The sequence below is a fragment of the Bidens hawaiensis genome, unplaced genomic scaffold, assembly GCF_021521415.1.
Source record: "Bidens hawaiensis isolate Kalapana, Puna unplaced genomic scaffold, B.hawaiensis_p1.1 tig00029652_1, whole genome shotgun sequence".
Lineage (NCBI taxonomy): Eukaryota > Viridiplantae > Streptophyta > Magnoliopsida > Asterales > Asteraceae > Bidens > Bidens hawaiensis.
The window spans coordinates 1-24,863 of NW_027494918.1; the positions used below are offsets into that span (position 1 = coordinate 1).

At 34.6% G+C, this 24,863-nt stretch overlaps 2 protein-coding genes and 1 long non-coding RNA gene across 4 annotated transcripts; 1 reads left to right on the forward strand and 2 right to left on the reverse strand.

Annotated features, from left to right (window-relative positions):
* Positions 1–6: 6 nt before the first annotated feature.
* LOC143579295 (uncharacterized) lies at positions 7–3,357 on the reverse strand. The gene is made up of 3 exons (XM_077062645.1): positions 3,033–3,357; positions 1,064–1,144; positions 7–177 (listed from the first exon to the last, which is right to left on the reverse strand). Exons 1-3 carry the CDS (start codon positions 3,323–3,325, stop codon positions 36–38), a joined length of 516 nt encoding a protein of 171 aa, XP_076918760.1. The 5' UTR covers positions 3,326–3,357; the 3' UTR covers positions 7–35.
* A 3,998-nt stretch (positions 3,358–7,355) lies between these two features.
* LOC143579296 (uncharacterized) lies at positions 7,356–9,264 on the reverse strand. The gene is made up of 3 exons (XR_013143434.1): positions 9,033–9,264; positions 7,612–7,782; positions 7,356–7,532 (listed from the first exon to the last, which is right to left on the reverse strand). It is a non-coding gene; the product is annotated as an uncharacterized LOC143579296 (long non-coding RNA).
* Positions 9,265–11,168: 1,904 nt separating this feature from the next.
* On the forward strand, positions 11,169–23,623 carry LOC143579286 (AP-1 complex subunit gamma-2-like). 2 transcript variants are annotated; one of them, XM_077062633.1, is made up of 18 exons: positions 11,169–11,454; positions 13,205–13,507; positions 13,911–14,052; positions 15,578–15,751; positions 16,354–16,533; positions 16,639–16,793; positions 17,080–17,170; positions 17,285–17,448; positions 17,530–17,584; positions 17,925–18,047; positions 18,338–18,433; positions 18,520–18,647; positions 19,646–19,750; positions 20,385–20,644; positions 21,583–21,837; positions 21,933–22,105; positions 22,239–22,343; positions 23,315–23,623. In XM_077062633.1, the coding sequence occupies exons 1-18, from the start codon at positions 11,423–11,425 to the stop codon at positions 23,408–23,410; spliced, it is 2,637 nt and encodes an 878-aa protein (XP_076918748.1). In that variant the 5' UTR covers positions 11,169–11,422; the 3' UTR covers positions 23,411–23,623. The 2 variants fall into 2 exon arrangements, with proteins under 2 accessions (XP_076918748.1, XP_076918747.1); XM_077062632.1 differs by having other exon boundaries at positions 11,171–11,454; positions 21,930–22,105.
* Positions 23,624–24,863: the final 1,240 nt, after the last annotated feature.

Consider the following 24,863-nt stretch of genomic DNA (forward strand, 5'->3'; position numbering starts at 1 on the left):
AAACACAAACCAAGCCCATTTCATAAGTAAACAGGTCAAAGGTTATATCTTACCACTTTCCTGACACGCTCATTGGCAGCAGGAGTTCCTCCAGTAACAGATTCAGCAAGATACGGACTGCTAACACGAACCTCATTCATCACCACTATCGCAGTCTTGTCCCATCTAACAGGTAGGCTGAATAAAGAAAGGGCAAAATATTATATATAAAGTAATTGAAAAATCCATAATGTACATATATCTTACAGTTATGAAAAGTACTTTTAAGATTTAACTCGGATTTTGATACTTAAAGAAGTCACATAAAAAGAGAAAATCATGAATGGGCTCATTGTATGAACCACAAAGGCGCTTCATCCTTAAAATACAGGTAAGGACTAAGGAGTAAGAACGCTAAAATTCAGGTATTGAGAATTACTTTGAAAATATTGAAGACTGATCTTTTTGTTTTGATGTTACATAAGCGTCTATGGAATTCTTTAAAATACCAAAACTAGTTATTAACATGTTCTTAATAAGTTAATAGTCCACACGGATAACGGCGCATTGGTATATTTTCTATTTACTGAACTACAACTAGGGGTGTTGGTTCAGTTGGGTCTGTTTTACTTAGACCAATAAAGATGAAACCAATCGGTTTTGGTTAGAACAAAATCAAACCGAAACGGTCCAAACCATCTTAAAAACCAAGCCTCATCAATTTGATCAAGTCTTACAAATTACAATTCAGTTTCTCACTTGATATATTGCTCATCAAATGGAGTATAAAACATCATCAAGTTTTTTAAACCATGTATAAGAGCATAGAATTCTTATTCTTTTACTATTATTATTACTATACACACGTGCGCACAAGGCACTATAAATGAGAATAAGGTTTAGGTCTAAACCAACTATGATTGGACTACTTGGCAGCACGTAGGCGCCAAATGTTGACCTGCCTAGATAATATCTAGGCTACTGGTTTCCACTTTTTTGTTTTTTATGTTTTATAAAATGAACTCGTTGATAATACATATGAAATTAAGGAATCAAAAAGATAGAAAAGGAAACAGACGCATACGTTTTCGACAAAGCATCAAAGATGCTCTGAGCCTCAGCAGTAACACCAACCCCAATCCTTTCAACATCAATCTCTGCTTGTCTACAAAAACACAATCAAACATTTAAGCATTTACACAAACACTTGAAAAGTTATTACATTTTCTCTTCAATAAAAACACCCATGCCAAAGTTGAAACAATATGTAATTTAAAACAAACAGATGATAGAGAAGTTGTCCCAGTACCCCGAGATCCCGGCTCCAGATAACATAGAGTGTGGCACGGTAAATCAAAACAGAAACGCAACAAAAAGTACTAAAATAATAGCAGCAAAATACTATAACAAAAAATGGTGAGAAAACTATAGTAGTTAGTAGTAACCGATAAAAGCGCATATAGACATGAATACGGTATCACAAACTAAGGCCAAACTAAGACTAAGGCATTTAAAACTAAGGTTAAGGCCCGAGAGTTTAAGACAAGGTGAGAATGTGAGACATTCTATATTGATTTAAGCTTGATGTTAATTAATGTAAGAATCATGCTTCATTCGGTTATTCACATCTAAATCAAAAACACGCTGTTCAAAAAGCTCGCGACATGAAGCTTGAGCTCGTGGCACGCTCGAATAGAACTAGCTAAAAAAAACTTGATTTGAAGCAACCTAAGCTGGGTTGGCTCATTTTTGTAACCAAACCAAACTCGTCCCAAGCTAGGCTTAGGTCATGGATCGGCTCGTTAGCTCGATCTTAGGCTCGTTTAACTTCAAAATCGAGCATGAGCCTCGCTTAGTTGCCTCATTTAATTTCAAGCTCGAGCCCACCCTGGCTCGAATCGTGAACATCCCTAAATCAAACACATCACCAATCTGAATTTGCAACAAACATCATTAGAGTAGTTATTACATTTTCATTTAAAAAAACAACCAAATCATGCTTTATTGGTTTCAATTTGTTGTTAAGTAATGTAAGTAGCATTCTTTAATTCACAACCAAAAATCATAGCTTTCTTAGATAAATAAGTTAAAAAAAAACACTAAATTCATTAAAGCATTTCATACATGTTTTATTCATTTATTCACAACCAAAAATCAAAGCTTTCTCAAAATAAAATTAACAAAAAAAAATTCATTGATGCATTTTATCAAACGCGCCCTGCTTGCGGTGCGCACATATAATGTATATATGTGTGAACCACTGAACCCTCGGGTGGACAAAAGTGAAATTGCACTAATTTTGACGTTATTTTACTAATCTTGTGAAAATAACGTTAAAAGTGACGGAAGGTTAATCAGGCATCATGTGGTGGCGCTGATAGCCGAAAGACAAGAGTACATGCACCAATCAGCCGGTGTCCGGATGGTTGAGTGTTATGTGCCTTATGCCCAAGGCTTGATGCAAAACTACTATCGAGCCGGGGGTCTCACCGGAAGCAGCCTCTCTATCCCTGTGGGGTAGAGGTAAGGCTGTCTACATCTTACCCTCCTCAGACCCTACCATAGCTTTGCTATTGGTGGGATATACTGAGTACGATGATGATGATGATGATGATATGATGCATTTTATCAAACACCTGGTGTGCATTCATAAACCCAAATCATAGCTTTATATAAATAAATAAATAAAATTCAATACAGCATTTCCTACCTGCTTTATTCATATTCACAACCAAAAATCATAGCTTTCTATTAAAAAAAATTAAAAAAAAGGTATGCATTCCAAACCCCAAATCATAGCTTTCTATAACTAAATAGCTTAAAATAAAATAAAAACTAAATTCATTAAAACATTTCATAAAATCATAGCTTTCTATTGAAAAAAAAGTTCTAAATTCATTGAAGTATTTTATCAAACACCTGGTGTGCATTCCAAAAACCCAAATCAAAGCTAAGCATTTTATACCCAAATCATAGCTTAAAAAAAACTAAATCCATTGAATCATTTTAACAAACACCTTATGTGCACACCAAAATCCCATATCAAAACTAACCTAACTGCAGCATCTTCTTTACTCTGAAGCGAATTGAGATCGAGATAACACTTGTTGAGATCAAGCGGGTCTTCAGCCTGACCCAGAAACGAAAACTCTTTGATATAATTAGCTTTGAGCAGCCTAATGTTACGGCGAGACTGTGGGTTTGATTTCAAACCCTCTTGAAGAACAAGAATGTTAGATGGGCGATCAAAGGTTATGATTTGGCCTTCGAATTCGTCTCCGAATGTTGTTTTGATTGATAATAAGCAGCCCACTGCAAACTCGTCTCCGCCGCTGCTTCCATCCATTGATTATGTGAAATGTGTAATTGGAAAAAGAGGGCTTTATTTAACACAGTGGGTGTGTACGGTTCGGTTCGGTTCGGTTCGGTTCGATATTGGCCTTAGCTTGTTTTAATGTACGGTTCGGTTCGGTTCGGTTCGGAAAGATATTGACCTTAGCTTGTTTTAATGTACGGGAGCTTGAGCTTGAGCTCGAGCTCGAGCTCGATTTGTTTTGAACTATTTTACTTAAGCTCGAGCTAGAGCTTGACTGGTGAATTACTTTTTTAGGCTCGGGTTTCTCCGCAGTTGGTTCCGTACATTGATTCTGAATGGTGAAATTGGGAATTGAGGGCTTTATTTAACACGGTGGGTGTGTACGGTTCGGTTCGGTTCGGTTCAAGTAGGGGTGTGTGTGGTGCGGTTTTAGGCTATTCCAAACTAAAAACCAAAACTTCGGTTTTTAGATTGTTTTGAAACCGTTGGTTTTGGTTTTTCGGTTTTCATTTTGCTTTCGGCTCGGTTTCGGTTTTTGTCATTTGAGCTTGATAATTTGAGGCCGAAAAAAAAATTGACAAAAAATAATTAATTTAAGTATATATAATTGTGTTCATTGTTAACTAATAAGCTATTATATATTTGACCAAAAATATATGAGTTACATATTTATTAAATTCTTATAAATTACTTAAAAAAATTAAAAAGTTAAAATTTAGGAATTCAGTTCGGTTTTTATTACATGAAAAACCAAAACCGAACCGTTCGTTTGGTTTTTATAAAAACAAAAAACCAAACCGTCGTTTTTGTTTTGGTTCGGTTTTTTTCGGTTTGGTTGTTTCGGTTTCGGAGTGGTTTTTTCGGTTCTTGCACACCCCTAGGTGTAAAAGAGATCAACCTTCGCTTGTTTTAACTTACGATAGCTTGAGCTTGAGATCGACTTATTTTAAACTATTTTACTTAAGTTAAAGCTCAACTCATGAATTGTTCTTTTAAGCTTGGGTTTATCCGCCGTTAGTTTCATCCATTGCTCCGTATTGTGAAATTGGAGTTGAGGGTTTTTCTTTTCGTGTGTGTTTAAGGTTAATATTTAACACGGTGGGTAGAGGTGCACATCATAACTGGTTAACCGGTTTCTAACTGATTTTGTAACTGGTTAGTAACCGGTCCAGTCTTAACCGGTTACTAACCGATCCTAACCGTCGGTTAGTAACCGGTTTGTATATTTGATTTCAAAACCGGTTATTAACCGGTTAACCGAACCGGTTAACCGATTTTTTTAAGTATTATTTTATAAAAACCGGTTATTAACCGGTTAACCGGTCCGGCCTAACCGGTCAAAACCGCTTCTCCAGTCGGTCAAAACCGGTTACTACCCTAACCGAAAAACCGGTAAAACCGGTTATTGCCCTAAAAAAAACCGGTTAGCAAAAAAACCGGTTATAGGTTAACCGGTTAACCAATTTGTGCACCTCTAATGGTGGGTGTGTACGTAAGTACGAATTTGGTTCGTTTGGGTAGGGGTGTAAAAAGGCCCAACCTTGGCTCATTTTAACTTACGAGAAGTTTGAGCTCGGTTCATTTTTAAACTATTTTACTTAAGCTTGACTAGTTAATTGTTTTTGAAGCTCGGGTTTGGCTCATTTATTAAATATTAACAAGTTATATACATTTTTAGTTGTTTTCGAATATTTTGAAGAACAAAACTAAAATGAGCCTCATCTTAGCTCGAACTCGTTTAGTATCTTAAAAGAATGAACCAAAGCTCGGGTGTGTATTGTGAATTAATACATAGAAGTCCAAAATATGTAAAAGGTAGAAATACACAAGGCTCGATTATAACTAAATAAGTTTTATAGGCTCGTGGACGACTTGAGCTCGAAAAAGTATCGGGTCGTTTCAAGTTTTTTTTATTGATCCGAGTTCGAGCAACTCGACTCATTTGCACCCTTAGTTTTAGGTAGGCCAAAAACTTAAACTTCGGTTTATAATTTTAGAAAACCATTTGGTTTCGATTTTTTTGGTTTTGCCATTTGAGCTTGACCATTTTAAGCGGTAAAAAAATGGCTCAGAATAATGAATATGGACCTAAATCATTTTGTTAAATAATAACTAATTGATTATTATAAAGTTAGACTAAAATATTCAAGTTACATGTTTATGAAATTCTAATAAATTACTTAAACTAAAAAATTAAAATCTATAAATTCGGCTTCTTCGGTTTTAGTTAATGCAAAACCAAATCCGAACCTTCCGGAAACCACGCCGTTGATTTTTGTGTCGATTCTTTTTTTTTTGGTTTGGTCTTTTCAGTTTTTCGGTTTTGTTTTAAACCTTCTTGAAGAACAAGAATGTTAGAAGGTCGATCGCAGGTTCTGATTTGGCCTTCAAATTTGTCTCAGAAAGCTGTTTTTATCGATAATAACCATTGAACTGCGAACTCATCTCCGCCACTAGTTCCATCCATTGCCCTGCAACGAAACTGAGGGGATTTTGTTTCGTGTGATACTGCACCGGTTCAGACCAGATGGGGCTGCTATATAGTTTATTTGGTTAATCTAAATTACCCCAAAGGTTTTGGATATCAAGCCACAAAACATGTACACAAATATATAAGCATATCATTTGATAACATTTACTCTTAGAGCATCTATAATGGGGTTCGTCAGTCAATCTTTACAGGCGTTAACGTGAAGGAGAGAGCACCGCTAAAACAATCAAACACAGGAGACAAAGGCCACAACTCATAATATGTTATTAACCGCCAACTTAGTTTGTTTAGCCCAAATCCGTGAAACTTAATCACACTACGCACATCTCATTTACACTCTTAACAATAAAACGACTCATGCATGCATTAAGGAACAAACATAAGTAACACTATTTACAAAGTCTTACATTAGGTTCTTCATCACATTAACATAATCTCCCATTAAACAAACCGAAATTAAAAAAAAAAAAAAAAAAGATTCAAACACCATCAAATCATTAACAAACTTATCCCATGATCCAAGTGATTAATTTCTTTTACTACCTTCAACAAAACCCACAAGGTTAGCATATATATGCTTATCTATCTTCCCACCATTTTCAACACCAGCTTCCTTAACTTCTTCAACTATATAACCATCATTTTCTTGATTTAAATTTAAACACAATTTAGGGTTTTGAGTACCATCTAAAGTCATCAAATCCTTCAATTCATCAACTAAATCACGGGTTTGAGTTGTCTCGTTGATAACTACATCGGCACAATCTAAATCTAATAAAGACACGGGCTTTTCAGGAATAGTTGAGGGACTAATTATGTTAACACCGAAAAGTAGAGGGAGTTGAGAGAAAGATAATACAAGAAAGCTTTTAACAATATGGTAGAGGTTGTTACGGCTAGCAGTTGCGTTTCTGGAGACGAAGTAAAACGTCACTGCTTGTTTCCCCAGATTGGTTAGGAAATGCTTCCATGTCACGTTGACCGGATGTTGACCTTCCTGTCTACAGAGTTTGGTTAGATAAATAAATTGTGTAGAGATTTATTGTTCATATACAGATTGCAAAATGGGTGGGTCAGTGGGTTCGATGATGTAGCGTTTTGTGTCGTTTGAAACGGGTTGGGTTGGTTGATAAAGTGCAGTGGTGAGATTTTTGGAGAAACTTACATAAGGGAGAACATATGGACGAACTGCGAACCCGACAATAAAGCCGATTAAACACGTAACTACCACACCGATACCCCAAGCTACGGTTGATCCCAGTACTGAAAATGTGAGATTCAAAACTTATGTTATATTCTTAAGTGAAAGAAAGAATCTTGATAACTTGTAAAAGTTCAAGCTCGGCTCGACTAGGTTCGATCTTGGTTCGTTTCAAGCTATTTTTTCTAAAGCTCGAGCACGGCTCATGAGTCCTTTTTCAAGCTCGAGCACGACTCGTTTATTATTTATAAATTAATTTATTACATTTAATTTACTTTATATATTTTTAATATAACATTTATATATAACAAAATGTATATTATTTGGTTACTTTTTATCATAAATTGTATATAATAAATATTATCTTAAATCCTCAGCCTTCAGATCAAGCTGGCGGATCAATCTATTACCATGATCAGATATCAATAATGCACATCTTTGGGAATCAAAAGCGAGCTCAAAATCATCAGAAAATGAAGCGTTTTGTGCAGGTCCGTCTGCTTTGCCTGTTTTTCTTAGGTTGCCTCCAGCAATTGTGGTCACGCCTATTGTTTCATTAATTAAAAAAACATTGATGCATACAAAGTTAAAAGATTATGCATGAATAGAAAGATATCAATATACCTGATTTGCTTATTTTCCTAATGACGTGATTGCTCTTGTCAGCAATGTAAATATTGTTTTTCTTATCAACCGCAAAACTTTTCGGTTTGTTAAACTCGGCAGACCCCAGATCACCGTCCTTGTACCCAGCATTGCCCTTGTCATTACCAGAAAGCTTCTTGACATCACTTACTACAAACAATAATAACCATATTACAAATCTATGTGCAACACACATGAAAGAAGTACAAAGAAAGAAACAAATTTGTATAAAAAACTCATTAAAATCCACCACACACTTGAAGTTTTCTTCTTTGATTTCTTTTTTAAGTTGATTTGCTTGGATTACCTTTTATTCTGGCATTTATCATATGGTTCTGTCATAACTCATAATGGTACAAGCGAGCTGAGCCACTTGCGAGCCACTCTTGATCAGATCAATATAAAGCTCGAAATGAGCCAAGTTTTTTCGAGCTAGAGCCTCAAATAAAGCTCCTCTAGTATCAAACCCAAGCTCGAGTCTTGTATGGGAAGCTAGTTTAGGCTCGCTGAGCCTTCACAAGCCTCACGATTTTTAAGTTTTACCTATTTTGGATTTCTACGTATTAGTTTCACACTGCATAGCCGAGCTTTGACTCATTTAAGGTACTTCACAAGCTCGAGCGGAGCTTAGACTCACATTTTCTCAAAATATATAAAAATAATTTAAAAAGTATATCTTAATCAATAAGTATGCGAGCCAGGCTCTCAAAAGTAAAAATGAGCTGAACTCGAGAATAGTTGCGTGGCTCAGCTCGTTTACGTTATATGTATATCTACGAGCGTAAACGAGCCAAGTTGCTCGCGAGCTACTCGAATCAAACCGAACTTAAACGAACTCGAGCCTAAAAACAAGGTTGTTTACTAAGCGCGGTCACATCCCGTTATATCCGTGTAAATGAACACTTAAAGCCATGTAAACGGGCTGTTAGTAATTTGGGCTGTAAACGAGCCGAGCCCTAGCTTGACTAGACTCGAACTCGACTCTCAAGCTCGGCTCGTTTCAAGCTCTTTTTCTAAAGAGTGAGCTCGTCTCGGCTCATTTACACGACGTGTTTAACCCTCGACATAGTAATGTTGTCATTTGATCGAACATGTGGAGTGCGTATATCCTCAATTTCATACAATAAATCGTAAAATTGAAGCAATAGCAATACTCCTAATACTTAATAATAATAATAATAATAATAATAACAATAATAATAATTCTCAAAACACGTATATAATCCAACAACATACAATAAATCGTAAAATTGGAGCTTAAAAAATACTCCTATCATTATCACTTAATAATAATAATAATAATTCTCAAAACACATTTATAATCCAACAACATAAAATAAATCGTAAAATTGAAGCTTAAACAATACTCCTATTACTTAATAATAATAATAATAATATACCTTGAGAACCGGAAACCGTGACCGTGTAAAACGTACTCTTAACGGAGTCAAGTATAACGAGATCATCAGACGATGAGCCGTACAGCGAAACGACGGCGTACGGGTTAACGGTAACTGAAAGCTTGTCGCCGTCAATTAACGTCGTTACGGTGTAACCATCCTCCAGTATAATATTATTATTATTATTATCACATTTGATCACTGACGTTAGGGTTACGAGAATGATGATTGTGATGAGTGATGATGACTTTGGTGAGTGAGAGTGAAGTAAGTAAATATTATTATTGAAGGCTAACGTGAGGCTGCTGGTGGAGGTGGACGATTATTATTGCTTTCAGTTTATTATTTTATTAGCATAAACAATGATAAAACTAACTTTCATGATTTGTTGGCTTTCTTAAAGTTGAATTAAACCACTAGGTTGAGTTACAATAAGAAGAAGGTTAGTTTTCGTAAAAAGGATAGGAATAATCTTGTCCATTCATTTAAGAATTGAATGGTTGAGATTATATTAGAGAGATCATGAAGCGTAAGGGCATAATAGGGATAACACATTTGTTGACTTTCTCTCTCCACATGCAAGGCACATGCCAAATTCCCCTATCATTTTAAAACGTCCATAACCTTTTTTATACGACATTTATTTTTCAAAACAATTTCACCATAAAAACGAGTGTTTTTTTATCTTTTATATGAGTACCATATTGCTTTATAAAAATAAAATAAAAATTGGTGGGTTTTTATAAGGTGTGTTTTATCATAATTGTGTTTTATTTTTTCATAGTGTTTTTTGCATTGTGTTATTTCATTGTGTTTTTGTCATTGTGTTTTTATTTTTATAGTGTTTTTTCCATTGTGTTTTTGACATTGTGTCTTTTTCATTGTGGTTTTCATAGTGTTTTATTTTCCGGCGAAATTTCCAAAGACTTTTCCGGCGGTGGGTGGCGGTGGGTGGCGGTGGTTGTAGGAGATGAGTGAAAATTTTAGTGGGTTTTAATTAAGTGGGTTTTGAAATTAAATTAAGTGAGTTTCAATATTAAGGTAGTAGACTAAAATACTCTCCTTCCTAACCTTCTTAGGAAAAGCAAACTTCTTATTTGACCCTTTCTCTTAAACGACTTGTCTACTACTTTAAAAATCTCGGGTAAACGTCGATTAATCACTAATTTTTAACTTATCAATTTGTGTTCGATTAATCCTCATTTGTTTAAAATCGGTCAAAATTGAAAATTTTACATAACGAATTTGGAATATAAATATATATATATATATATGTGTGTGTGTGTGTGTGTAATTTTGAAAATTTACATATAAATTTCAATTTGATTAATTTCGATTATCCCTAATCATTACCCCACTGCCTGACTAGCGATTTACAATACTGTGTCGAACATAATTAACTAGTAACACTAACTATATTGTTCAAAACCGAAGTTATGCTTTGTGTGACTTGAAGTTAGAATCAATCGATTGTATTTTTATGTTCGGTGGGGGTAGGAGACCAGGATAAAGAGGTGTTTTCATGGAAATTGTGATCGTAGTGTTTTGAAGAAAACGGAAAGCGAGAAACGATAAATTACTTTGGGCAAATATGTGAAGACAGAGGAGATAATTGGCACCATTTAGTCCCTAAGTTTCCGTAGAGCCAAAAGAAAATCGATAGAGTGGTCAAATTGGTGTAGCTTTAAGTTTATGTAATAGTTCTATTTGTTATGTTTGGTGGCACGGCTCCGAGTTGTGGAGTGCTTGTCGTTTTTGTCCTTTGTGTCATTTGTTTATAAAAGCTTACAGGGTTAAAACACCACACCCAACCAACACGGACGGTCCACCACCACACCACCACCCACCGTTCGTCTACCCCCACCACCCACCGTTCGCCACCACCACCGTCTACCACCAGCGTCCACCGTCTTTTACCACCACCCACCGTCCGCTACCCACCACTACCACTATCACCATTCATCACACCCACCATCACCCACTACCACAGTTAATACGCTACCACCAGTTTATTTTAGCAATCTAGACGCTAAAAATTATTACTTTTATATTACTTAAAAAATTGAAAATAATAATATTGAAAGGCTTGCAAACACAAAACACTTTCTCACTTGTTTCTTCTACTCTATCAAATTATGCTACATCTACAATTATTCTTCTAGATTCACCACCATTCTATAATATCAATCAAATTCATCTTCATATTCAAATCACCACAACGATATCAAATATCATTCGGTTACCAGATCTTAATCTACTTGATCTCCACAGATCTCGATCGGATTTATAGCTTCTATAATAATAATATTAATATTAATATTAACTTCCACTCGTTCTGCTGTATTCTGGATCTGATCGAGCTGAGCTCTAATTAGGTTTTCATTCAAATCATGAATCCGTTTTCGTCCGAGACGCGTCTCAGGTGAGCTGTTCATTTTGATTCACTTTGACCTAATTAGGATGATTATGATGATATTGAATTTTGTTGAAATTGAATGCTAGTATGATATGTATATAGTTAGTTAGGTTAATCTGCATATGGAATTGATTTAGGTCTGATACATGAGTTCAATTTGACCTAATTAGGATGATAACCGTGATCTCGATTGCTCAATTTGAACTAGTTAGGTTTTCGAATTATGAATTCGTTTTCCTTTGAGACGCGGCTGAGGTGAGCTGTTTGATTCAGTTTGACCTAGCTAGGATGGTGATTGTGAGATTGATTGTTGCTGAGTTTGAATGATAGTGTGCGGTGTATATAGTTATGTTTAATCTGCTTATTGAATTGAATTAGGTATGATACATGAGCTCAGCAGTTCAATTTGATCTAATTAGGATGACTGTGATCTTGAGTTTTATTGAAATTGAATGCTAGCATGTGATGTACGCTGATCGAAGTATAGGTTTAGGTACAATCTGCTTATTCAATTGAAATATCGTGCGAATGAACTGGTCTGATACATGAGTTGATTGTGTTCAACACTATATTGAACTATGAACTATAAGAATATGAATCCTTTTTTGTCCGAGACGCGCCTAGGGTGAGCTGTTTATGTTCGATCCAGTTTAACATAATTAGGTTGATGATTGTGATCTCAATTTTTGTTGAAATTGAATGCTAGTGTGCAATGTTTACTGATCGAGTGATCGGAGTAGCATGGTGGATCACAAACCTAGCTTCACATCACTCCCATGGTAGATTATGAGTTATAAGATACTAAGATAGTAGCAACATGTAGATATATAGCAAATTTGGCACCTTTAGGGCTATAGCTAATTCTTCTTTGTACAACAAGTAGGATCTTGCTGAGATATGAACCTCAGTCCGTGCATTTTGATGACTGTATGCGAGGATATTTGGATGCCAAAGAATGGGATCTATTCGTGTCATGAAAGGCATGGTAGCTGTGGTTTTACAACTAGTTTTTAGGTCGTCCAAACACTGAATTTTGACCGATTTAATCTTAAAAGTTAATCAAAAGGTCTGTGATAAGTAAAACTAATGGAATTTTATGGCCTTGTTTTCATGGGTCTATTCTACACTCCTAGTTGTGTGTGAACTCTTGCTTACTTGTGAAGATCCTTACGTTTATCATTATAGCCGACTCATTGTTGTAAAATGGTGCAACTACGAGACAGCCAATTTAGAAAGCTGTGAAAATGAGTAAGGAACATAATTATGTTAATCTTGTTAATGAATTCAAGAGTCATAACCGACATTTATTTTTGGGTTTCATCACCATGCCTTTTTTGAATGTTAGTGTTTGTACCTGAAAGGCTCCACATTTTTTTATACGTGTGCCCTGTTTGTATTTGCTTTTGCTTCTTAGTTTTTGTTTCACCTGTAAGTATGTTTGTTTTTCCTGTCTAGAATAAGGTATCATGATGAGACTTACCCTAATAAAAGGGGTATTGTGTTTGAGGCCTTGAGGGTAGGACTTTGAATTGTCGGTTTGATTGGTTATTAAAAGTGGGAATCCTCCATACGCACTACGTAAAGGGTCGTGTGTATAAATATATGCCCATTCCCACTTCACCCTGTTATTAAACCCATTTCTGTAGTGTTTCCTTACCTGGCTCACATGTGTTGAATGGTATTGCAAGTGATGGTCTCGTTTACATGACAATTCTTAGCTTGCGTGACAATGATGATTTATTTATTATTTTTGCAGGGACATGATTCGGGCAATACGTGCCTGTAAAACTGCAGCAGAGGAGCGTGCTGTTGTTAGAAAAGAGTGTGCTTCTATTCGTGCAGCAGTTAGTGATAATGACAATGATTATAGACACCGTAATTTGGCAAAGCTCATGTTTATTCACATGTTAGGATATCCCACACATTTTGGACAAATGGAATGCCTCAAGTTAATTGCAGCCCCTGGTTTTCCAGAGAAGAGAATCGGATATCTTGGACTTATGTTGCTTCTTGATGAAAGACAAGAAGTTCTGATGCTAGTTACCAATTCATTAAAGCAGTATGCACCTACCTTTCCACTTATTAGAAATGGCAGTTAGATTTAAATATGAATGGGTAAAGATGGGTTATGGTCCTGATGGGTCAAATAAAAAAATAGCTAAAAGGAAAACGGGTTGGGAGTCGTTCAAAGTGCATTTCTAGTCCCTACAACCTCCTAAACTGCTTTATTTTTTAGTTAGATTTGTAGTAACATAGCTTTTGTAATCATACTTAGCACATTAATTAATTTAAAAACATGGTCGAAAAATGTTTTAAAGATGAACCCAATCCGACCTGACCCCCTTCAGTCCCTACTATAAACATACTGTTAACCCTGAACCTGTTTGACATGCTATTATATTCTGGCAACATAAATTCTTGCTTTCTAGTGATAAAATAAAGCCTCTGTTGTCATTTTGCAGAGATCTTAACCATACCAACCAGTATATTGTGGGACTGGCTCTGTGTGCATTGGGCAATATATCTTCTGCCGAAATGGCTCGTGATCTTGCACCTGAAGTCGAGAGGCTACTGCAATTTCGAGATCCAAATGTTCGGAAGAAAGTAAGTTAATGAAAATTTCACTCTTAACTGCACAAATGGCTCTAAATATGATTATACATAAAAGTTGTTCAGGTGTATTGTGTGTTCGTGTTTGCTGTAATACTGTTATGTTTGAATGTTTTCAGCAGTATGCACTTACCTTTTTAACAACTTCTTAGATTGAGGGGTAATAACAAAATATTATCTTGCTGAGCGGGTGATAGGATTCATGATCTAGTATTGTGTAAATATCATTTGTCTATTTTGGGAGGGGTTAAGTGCAACTTATATTTCTATAAATAGGTATTGATAGCTAATAGGGAGAGGAGAGTATGCTTTATGTTTAAGATGGCATTGCCATGGCTCCTGCGTATGCGGTGAGAGAGGGCTAGGCCCGGGAACCTATTGTAATCTTTCTTTACGTTTCGTAATACAATCGTTCGGTCTCTTGTTTGCCTCATTCCATTCTCTAATCTCAATTAGCCACAATCTTAATCTATCAAACCCTATCAGCGGGAGTATCCCTTCTTAATTCATTTCAATATTTTGTTGTAAGCTAGTGAGAGTCTCAATAGCACTGTTCTGTGTGGCTGCCTTTGTAAAGATGTGCATGGCTGTAAGTTAGAACATATCAATTAAGGCATACTTCACATCACAAGCTACTAACATTGCTGTGGAGCTCACCTTTTGTAGGAAATAAAAAAGATAGAACAACCTGATGATAAGAAATGCGTTGAATGATATTATTCATTCATATAAGTTCTAGTTTGTTGTGCGTGCCACATTGTGCTTTGCTAGTTTGTGACATACCATCTGCTGCAAAACATGCTACTATTGTTCAGCTGTGAATCTTATGCCCTTTTTGTGTATTTGCGTGCCTCAAATATGATTATATTTGATAATGAGGTTATTCTTCATTGTGAAATGCTTGTGATCCTCATCGACTTGGATTTTAATATTTCTGTCTTGTTTGTTGATGTGACAATACTGACTCAATTCACTTATGAATGGATCAGTTTGTCTTGCTCTTGATCTCAACTGGCCATACAAGATATTAGCTAAAACACATAAGATGGTTGAAAGTTTATCTTTAATGCATACAACCTCCTAAAACATTTTTATTTACAGATCTAGATTTGTGCCAGTATTGTTTCGTGATCACTAGTAACACACTAATCATAAAAGAAATTGGACAAAATGTGTGTGTGGGTCAATGAAACCTGACCGCCCTGTTTCAACCCATGCTAAAAGTTGCCCGGTGTCAACCCGAACAGGTTTGACCTGTTACTCAACCCGACTCTCTTGCCACATCTACTTGTTTGGATAAGTCATATGTATGACCATTCTTTGTTTTCTTGTTTTCAATTACAGTCTGTGTACCTTCTTGTTTTCATTTACAATCTGTGTACCTTGAAATCTAGAATGCTTGGACTCGAGTGTTGCAATTGGATCTCTTCATGTTTGTTTCAAAATATATGAATTGGTGCCAGTTTTAAAAAAAATATAATATTAAAAAGGTACTTACCTATGTTCTTACAATGTACAGGCAGCATTATGCTCTATAAGGATTATAAAGAAAGTTCCCGATCTTGCAGAGAATTTTGTAAATCCTGTTGCTTCCTTACTCAAAGAAAAACATCATGGGGTTCTTTTAACTGCCATCCAGCTTTGTGCGGAGTTGTGTACAGTTAGTGAAGAGGCCCTTGAATATTTCAGGAAGGTATATCGACCTTTTCTGTTTAATAGTTTGACTAAATGTATGATGTAAGTTCTTTAGCTGCAAGTCTGATATCAGGCTAGGAACATTGTTAATGAAAAGAAAGAAACGCTTGGAACCTTTGGCTTACTAAATGAGTCTACCTGCAATGACACAATATTGTCATCATGCTAGCATTTTGTAAAAACATGGCAGAAAAACCATGATATATAGATTGTTAAGATATTATATTAGTATATGACAGTATGTGAGAAGGCTATCTTGGAACAAGAAAGTCAAATCAGCAAAAAAAATACTAGCAAGTTCATTAACTGATAGTTCATCTAGAAGCATAGGTAATGATAGTAAGTATTCTAAGAATTCTAGAGATATAAGAAGACCAACCAAGATTTGACGGCCATTTTTAAGTAAAAATGTCTTCTATCGGATTGCTCTTATAGTTGATAATTAAAAAAACTTGTAGTCACGCTCATAAAATCACTTTTTCCGTCTTTTTATTTTGTACTTCCCTTTGAATGTTAAATACATGTAAATTTTTGGATGAGAATGAATTGCTGTGCGGTTTTAATGTCATTAAAAGTTTCATAAATTCTTCTTATATGTAGAAATGCACAGAGGGATTGGTTAAAGTTTTGAAGGATGCAGTGAACAGTCCATATGCTCCTGAATATGACATTTCTGGAATTGCCGACCCTTTTTTGCAAATAAGATTATTGCGTATTTTACGTATTCTGGGTCATGGAGATGCTGATGCTAGTGATCTCATGAATGATATTCTTGCACAGGTTAGCTTCCATATTTTATGTGACATCTTAGTAAGTTTTCATGATATCTAATAATAGAGAGCGTAATTTCTTACTAGACTTCTGTTGCTTGAACTCACTGTCCAGGTGGCAACAAAAACAGAGTCAAACAAGAATGCAGGAAATGCCATCCTTTATGAGTGTGTAGAAACTATTATGAGTATTGAAGATAGTGGTGGTTTGCGTGTTCTTGCAATCAATATTCTGGGGCGGTTTTTGTCAAACCGTGACAACAATATCAGGTGAAATGTCTCCCCTGTTGTATTGAATTTCAAATGAAGTATATAGTACTTATGGATGAAATATAGTACCATGTCATTTTTGATTACATGTGTTTAATGCACATAGTTTACTTTTTTTTTGTTTTGAGTCGCATGCAAATATGAATAACTATGGACATTTTAAGGCTGAAATATCAAAATCAAATCTTGTTTTAATAAATGATTTACATAAGTTATAGGCTTGTTGGGAATTCCTTACTGCTGATTGTTGGTTCGGTATTGTGAACTTCTGAGTGTTACATGGCAGATATGTTGCATTAAACATGCTGATGAAAGCAATATCAGTAGATGGTCAAGCCGTGCAAAGACATCGCGCAACAATATTAGAATGTGTTAAGGTAATCTTATTATCTATAAATAAAAAGTACATATATACAGACCTCTTGGACACTTAAAAATAAATCTTTTAGTTACTTTTGTCAATTCTTAGAGGTGTTTGTTTTTCAATTCAGGATTCAGATGCTTCAATTCGTAAAAGAGCTCTTGAACTTGTGTATCTTCTGGTCAACGAGACCAATGTAAAACCTTTGACAAAGGAATTAGTTGATTATCTGGAAGTAAGTGATCAGGATTTCAAGGGAGATCTTACTGCCAAAATTTGCTCCATTGTGGAAAAGTAAGTGAAGTGTTTCATTTTTGGTAACCTTCAATTCTCTTGTTGGTTTTATAGTTGCTAAATATTATTCGGTGTTTGTAGGCTTTCCCCAGAGAAAATTTGGTACATTGATCAGATGCTTAAGGTTCTTTGTGAGGTATGCATTTTTGTAGCAGGTTTCCCAAATGATAATTTTCTTTGTTCCTACTTGATTTTGAACATATGATTTGTAAAATGCTTGTGATAAGTTTAACTAAGGTAACTGATGTTCTTTTCTGGCTAAAGGCTTAGCTTCTTATGATATTTTTCTTGTCTTTCTGAAAGTCGCCAAGGTTTTTTTTTGTGCATAGAAGAACCTTAACTTGTTGTATTGAAAGATTTAGATCATTATTGCAACAATATTATATTTGTTTTATAATCAACTCAAATAATTTGGATGAGAATTATTTGTTCATTCGCTTAATATAATACTAAACGTTTGTGTTAATACTTAACAGGCTGGAAATTATGCGAAGGATGAAGTATGGCATGGTCTAATTGTTGTGATAACCAATGCAACTAATCTTCATGGATATATAGTTAGGTCACTCTACAGAGCCATCCAAACATCAGGTGACCAGGTACCATGAACTCCCTCTTAATGACCTTGTTTATTCTATTTATAAAAAATAGCGTGAGCTAGATGGTTTTATTTTATATATGAAGTAATACTAGTTGTGTTTATTAACCTTACTTAGATGTCATATTCAAAGTTGAACTCAATTTAAAGGTCTCAATGAGATTGTTTTAAAAATGTTTTTTTTTTCACAAGCCAGTTATTATTTTTTATGTTGAGTAATTAATTAATATGTGATTTGATTAAAATGTGACAAGGGTATTAATGTATATTATGTGCGTGCTTTCGAAACAGGAAGCAGTTGTTAGGGTTGCAGTATGGTGCATTGGAGAATATGGTGACTTGTTGGTAAACAATGTAGGAATGCTTGATTTGGAGGAACCTATAACTGTAAGTTTGCATCTACATGGGTTAATCTATTTAATAATTTGAGGTAATATCTAATCTGTTATTGTTATCATCATATGTTTGCACAGGTAACAGAAAATGATGCAGTTGATATTATAGAGGCTGCTATTAAACGCCATACATCCGATCTTACCACCAGGGCAATGTGTTTAACTGCTTTGCTAAAACTGTCTTCACGCTTTCCTTCTTGTTCACAGTAAGTTAAGCTTAATTTCTAAAACATAGGTTTCTGCTACTTATGGTTTGGGCCCAGAATTGTAGGTTTATTTAGGCCTGTAAATGAACTGAACGTTCAGTGAACTGTTCGTGAACCGTTCGACGAGAAGTTTAAATAAGCGAACGAAATGAACAAAAAAATTGTGTTCGTTTAATTAAACGAATGAACATGAACACATGTTTTGTTCGTTCATTTATGTTCGTGAACGTTCGTATATGTTTGTTTACATTTTAATAGAAAATAATTAAATGTTATCTTGAAAAGTCATCCACTTAATGGTTTTATATTTGTCCATTTGTGTTCATTTAAGTGTTTATTTATGTTCGTTTATGTTTGTTTGTGTTAATTTACATTTGTTCATATTATGTTTGTTTATTTTTGTTCAGTTATGTTCATTTATGTTCGTTTATAATTTAAACAAACGAACATAAACGAACACGAACATGTTAAATTTTTTAAATAAACGGACACGAACACAAAATATGTGTTTGATTAAGTGTTTGTGTAAAGTGAAACGAACGACACGAACATGCCCTTGTTCGTTTTCGTTCGGTTCGTTTACAGGCCTAGGTTTATTATAACCCCTAGTTTCTATTAGTAGAGTTTGAGAAAAATTTACTTATGAATGGTTTAATTTGGATTTTGTTATTTCATATGGGTTATAAGTACTTAAAAGTCTATTTTTAATGCATACAATCTCCTAAATCCTTTTGTTCAAAGTTCTGAATTATAATGATATTGTTTCTGTGACATAATTAATGTGTTAGTTATTTATAAGAAATGGGCATATAGCTCTTTGTCGGTCAAACCCAAACCGACTTGGCTTGTTTTGACCCATAAAGAAAGGACATGTTTCACCCGTTTTGACCACGCGACCATCTTACCAGCTGCCATTTCTATTTTGCATGTTGAACCACTTGTTCCATTGCTGTAATATTTGCATGTTGATTGCTGATGCCATAGTTTGTTATTTTTAGGAGAATAAAAGAGATTGTCAATCAATCTAAAGGAAGCCTTCTGCTTGAACTGCAGCAGAGATCAATCGAGTTTGATTCCATAATTGCAAAACATCAAAATCTAAGGTATGGATTCATCTTCTTCTAGTCATTATTGCCTTTTTAGCATCTGCTGATACACTTTTGGTCATTTTTAGTAGGCCAGTTGCATTGAAAGGTAACCAACTTTTTGTTTGCCCAGAGAAAACCATTTGAAATTTCAAATTTCTTGATAATAAATTAATACTTTTCCAAACTTTCGAAAAATGGATTTCAGTAACTTCGAGTTGTTGACCACGTTTTAGTTTTTCGGTTGACATGTTTGTAACTTTGACTAAGTTACATCTGTTTGATTTGGATGGAAAGTGGCTAACTTAGAAGGATACATTATGTAAAAAAAATTTAAACTTTGATGTTCTTTTGGGGCATAATATAGTATCTTTTTGGTCCAGTTACTTAGATAAGTACAGCCATTTCTTTACCAGAAAAAAAAGGCCAAATAAACTTCCAAAAAGTTCGATAAAATACCAGAAGTTTTAGAATACATTTATGGCAATCCTTACAGTAATATTGACCGTTTTTAATATTTTTTTGGACATAATGTTGGCGTATCACTAACTTTCAACAAGTTGGTTTCTTTTCTTGATGTGGTGCTAGTTAACGTAGAATGTTAAAAAGACAGTTGTAACTAATGTATATATAATTTTTAATGAATTTTAAGGTCTGCATTGGTTGAGAGGATGCCGGTTCTTGATGAAGCCACTTACAGTGGAAGGAGGGCTGGTTCTCTACCAGCTGACACTTCCACCTCACAGGGAAATCCACTTCAGATTCCCAATGGTGTTCCCAAAACCATTGATGCCCCTTTACTAGACTTGCTTGATTTAGGCGCTGATGAACCCGCACCACAAAACTCTTCGGCTCCTAATTTTCTTCAGGACCTACTTGGTGGAGATATCTTGTCATCCGCATCTCAGCCAGGTGGTTATATTCAGTACCTGTGAAACTACTTTCGGTTTTTTGCTGAAAATATTGTATATCGGTTGCCGTTTTTTCAAAAAGTGTTTGGTTGCAAAGTGAATTGGTAATGTGTTGGTGACCTGTCTAATCGGGTTCAGGTTAAAATGGAATTATGTTTCTGGTTGAAATGGTTTGGGTCGGGTTGCTAGGTTGTGTTGACATGTAACAGTTTTAGTCTAAACGATATATGATTTCAAAACAATAAATTGTTACAGTAGTAATCTAATGTTTTAAAAATGAAGTGTCAAATATTTGACACTTAGTAATCAAAATGAGGTCAGTTATGTTACTTGTCGAATGGGATGGGTTGGATTGAGTTGCCATGAATCAGTTTTTATCCAAAAGGTACATTTTTTGAAAAATAGTAAGTGTAGAATACGATTCCAGAAACTTTATATTAGTAATCTAATTTTTTGCATAGATAGGGGTCGTGTCAAAACGGGATAATTTATGTTACTCATCGTAACTTGTCCAGTCAAGTAGGTTCAGACTGAACCATTTTTGTCCAAAACTTTTGATCTTTTTATGAATTAAAGTTTCAAAGATAATTACAGACATTATATTCTTTAAGTAATAATCTCATCTTTTGAATAGTATGATATGGGTAAAAATGGGTAATTTATGTTACTGATTGGTACGATTGGGTCCACGAGAACAGTTTTTGTTAAAAAAAACGATATAGTAAATAATTAGGTTGTAATATCTAATTATAAACATTATGTTATGTCAACAATAATCGGAGTTTTTGAATAAAAAGAACTTGGAGGTTTTGTCATTTATGTATTAACCACAGTAACAATATGTTCTTTGACCATATTATACTAAACTTGTATACTTTTCTTACTTGTTAGAATTATAATAACTTTAACTTATGCTTCTTTATGTTTACTTCATTTCAGGTACAACTCAGCCACAGAAAAGTGGGACTGATGCTCTGCTCGATTTATTGTCAACCGGGCCATCTCCGGCTCAAAACGGGTCATCTACAACTGATATATTATCGCTAGGTCCAGATAATAATAACAGTAATAGTAAGACCTCACTTAATGCTTTAGATAGTCTTTCATTATCTACGGTGACCCAAGCACAAAGTGTGCCTGCATCGTCTATTATTGATCTGTTAGATGGATTCGGTCCTAACCCTACAGTTCCTAGTAAGTATTGTGATATTTTTTGGTTAGTTAATATTTAACTCCAATTATTCTTATATCATTTTGATATTTTTAACCGTTGATTTTGTTAACAGAAGACAATGGTCCTACTTATTCACCTATAACTGCATTTGAGAGCTGTTCGTTGAGCCTGGTTTTCAATTTCTCTAAGCAACCTGGAAGCCCACAAATAACTGAAATTGAGGCAAAATTTACAAATAAGTCCTCTGACATCTATACAGATTTCATCTTCCAAGCCGCCGTGCCGAAGGTAAGGAGAAAAGCTACATATTAGTTTAACTAAATCTTATATCTAAATTTTATCTGAGTTTCCAGATATTTTTAGTTTTTTCGCAAAGTAAAAAAGAATTTATTTTAAAAGCTTCCGTATTCTCATTTCACAGTTCCTTCAGTTGCATTTAGAGCCTGCTAGCAGTAATACTCTTCCTGGAAGTGGTAACGGGTCAATAACACAAAAGTTACGCGTTACCAACAATCAACATGGCAAGGTATTTACTTCTTTTTCTTATTAAAAAATGCATTTTATCATCCGAATATATTCAATACATATTATATGATAAATGCACTTTATAATGTGTTGAAAAACGTCATCCAAACTTTTGTCTTTTCTTTTTGTTATTTTAGATAATTAATGTTTAAAATATGGTTACTAAAATTGTGATATTAATATAATAAGGGTTTGGATCAAATACAAATGACTTTTATCGTGAGAAGTGTACAAATAACTAGAGTAATTATGTTAACACTAGAGTAATTATTATTAGTTTATTACACTATAACTTTTGAACTGGAGTAATTGTAATTGCACTATATTTTTTTTATAACATAATTACTCTAGTTATTTGTATGTTTAGTATGTTAATTTTATTTGTACCGGATCCCACCCCAATATAATAATATAATCTCTTAAAATAAAGCTATTTAGGTGACTTCCGGACCTATTGGTTATGAAACATAGCTCAAATCGACCCATGTTAAATAAACGTGCCATAAATGACCATATGACAGCATTGTTCATTTTTCTTGGGGCATAAATGAGCCGAGTCCACGCTAGCCTGAGCTTGACTCGGATTGCTTATATACACATAATTATTTTTATATATAACATAATACTATTTAGTAATTTTTTATCATCTTAATACATAATAGCATTTATTATGTAAATATAATTTATATAAATAAAAAACTCATTTAATCAGTTAAGTTCACAAGCCTAGTGGAGCTCCATATTTAAAGCCCGGGCTCAAACTCATTTATTTATGGAGCTCTAATTTGGCTCGGATTCAAGCTTATCTCGGTTCGATGTTTTAGCTAGCCGGTGAGTAGCTCACGAACATCACATTTTTCTAAAACTATAAACAATCAATCATTCTTAATGGATCACGAGGGTGTGTACAAAGAAGTTTACGCTTCCATATTTTCCCATTTTACATTATTTTTATATTAATGTTTTCACCAGAAATCACTTGTCATGCGCATTCGTATAAGCTACAAGTTGAATAACAAAGATATGTTGGAGGAAGGCCAAATCAGTAATTTCCCGCATGACTTGTGAAGACTGCGCGCGAGCGGGTAGCATTTGTGCAATTTTTGGTTAAATTGTTGTTTAATTTTTATATTTTCTTTTATATATCTGGAGTTAGACTATAGCTGTTTGGAAAGTGTTTTTTTTAATGGTATATTATGAACAAATATATTCTTGTATGCAAGTTTGTGAGAATCAGATTTTGCCACCATAGGCATAGACAGAAAGTGATTATTATTATTATTATTATTATTATTATTATTATTATTATTATTATTATTATTATTATTCATGGATAAACTTTATTTTACCAACATAAGCTATAGTTTTATAATGTTTTTGGTGTATATTTTATAGGCATAAACTTTATTTTATCTAGAGGTGCACAAAATACCTCGTTCCCGACCCTAAACCGGTTCCTACCCGTGCCCGACCTGGTATTGGGTTAATGAGTTTCTTCCCAGACCTGTACTCGAAACTGGACTCGATCCGGACCCGTCAGAACCGGTTTTACCTTTACCCGGTGAAAACCCGACCCTAAACCCAAAAATGAAACCCGGTCAAACCTAATTAGATACCCGACTATATCCGGAAATGGTTCCTACCTGACCAGGTTTTGACTTTTCTTGACCATATCCAGAACCGGTTTTTCAAAATACCCGGTTTGTGTACCTCAAATTTTATCAACATGAGTTATAGTATTATTATGTTTTTGCCTTTTTGGTGTATATTTTATTTTTCTGGAAATGAATTCATGTTTTACTTGTCAATGATATTTTATTATATAAAGTCGCGAAACATTAAACGTGTAGTTGCTTACAATGCCACATTTCTACGACTTTTGTTTTTTTGCCCGATAATGCTCGCTTTAGCTCTTCCAAAAGGCGAAACCGCCCCGCTGGTACATATCATAAATAATTACTTCTCGACTCTTTTACACAGTCATCTTGATGGAACAAAACATAACTATCAAACAATTTAACATCATTGTTGCTTTTTCTGTTTGTGAATCTTTCTGAAAGTTTTAATAGTGGTGAGTGACATTTTCTCTATATCATTCACTTACTTTATAAATCCAAGGATTGAATATTATGATTACATTTATAGTGGCAGTTTTGTTTGAAAGCTAATCACTATATTTATTAATATTAAAACAACACTAAATGTGTCTAGGTAAATGGCCTTGGCGAAACTCTAATGAATAATCTAAAGCAAAAAACAAGTATAAAGATAAAAATTCTATTGCTAACATAATTTAATAACTTTTTTGGATTTACTTGATAAAACAGTTAGTTATTATTATTATTAAAAGATCATCATCATCATCATCGTACTCAGTATATCCCACCAATAGCAAAGCTATAGTAGGGTCTGAGGAGGGTAAGATGTAGACAGCCTTACCTCTACCCCATAAGGATAGAGAGGCTGCTTCCGGTGAGACCCCCGGCTCGATAGTAGTTTTGCATCAAGCCTTGGACATAAG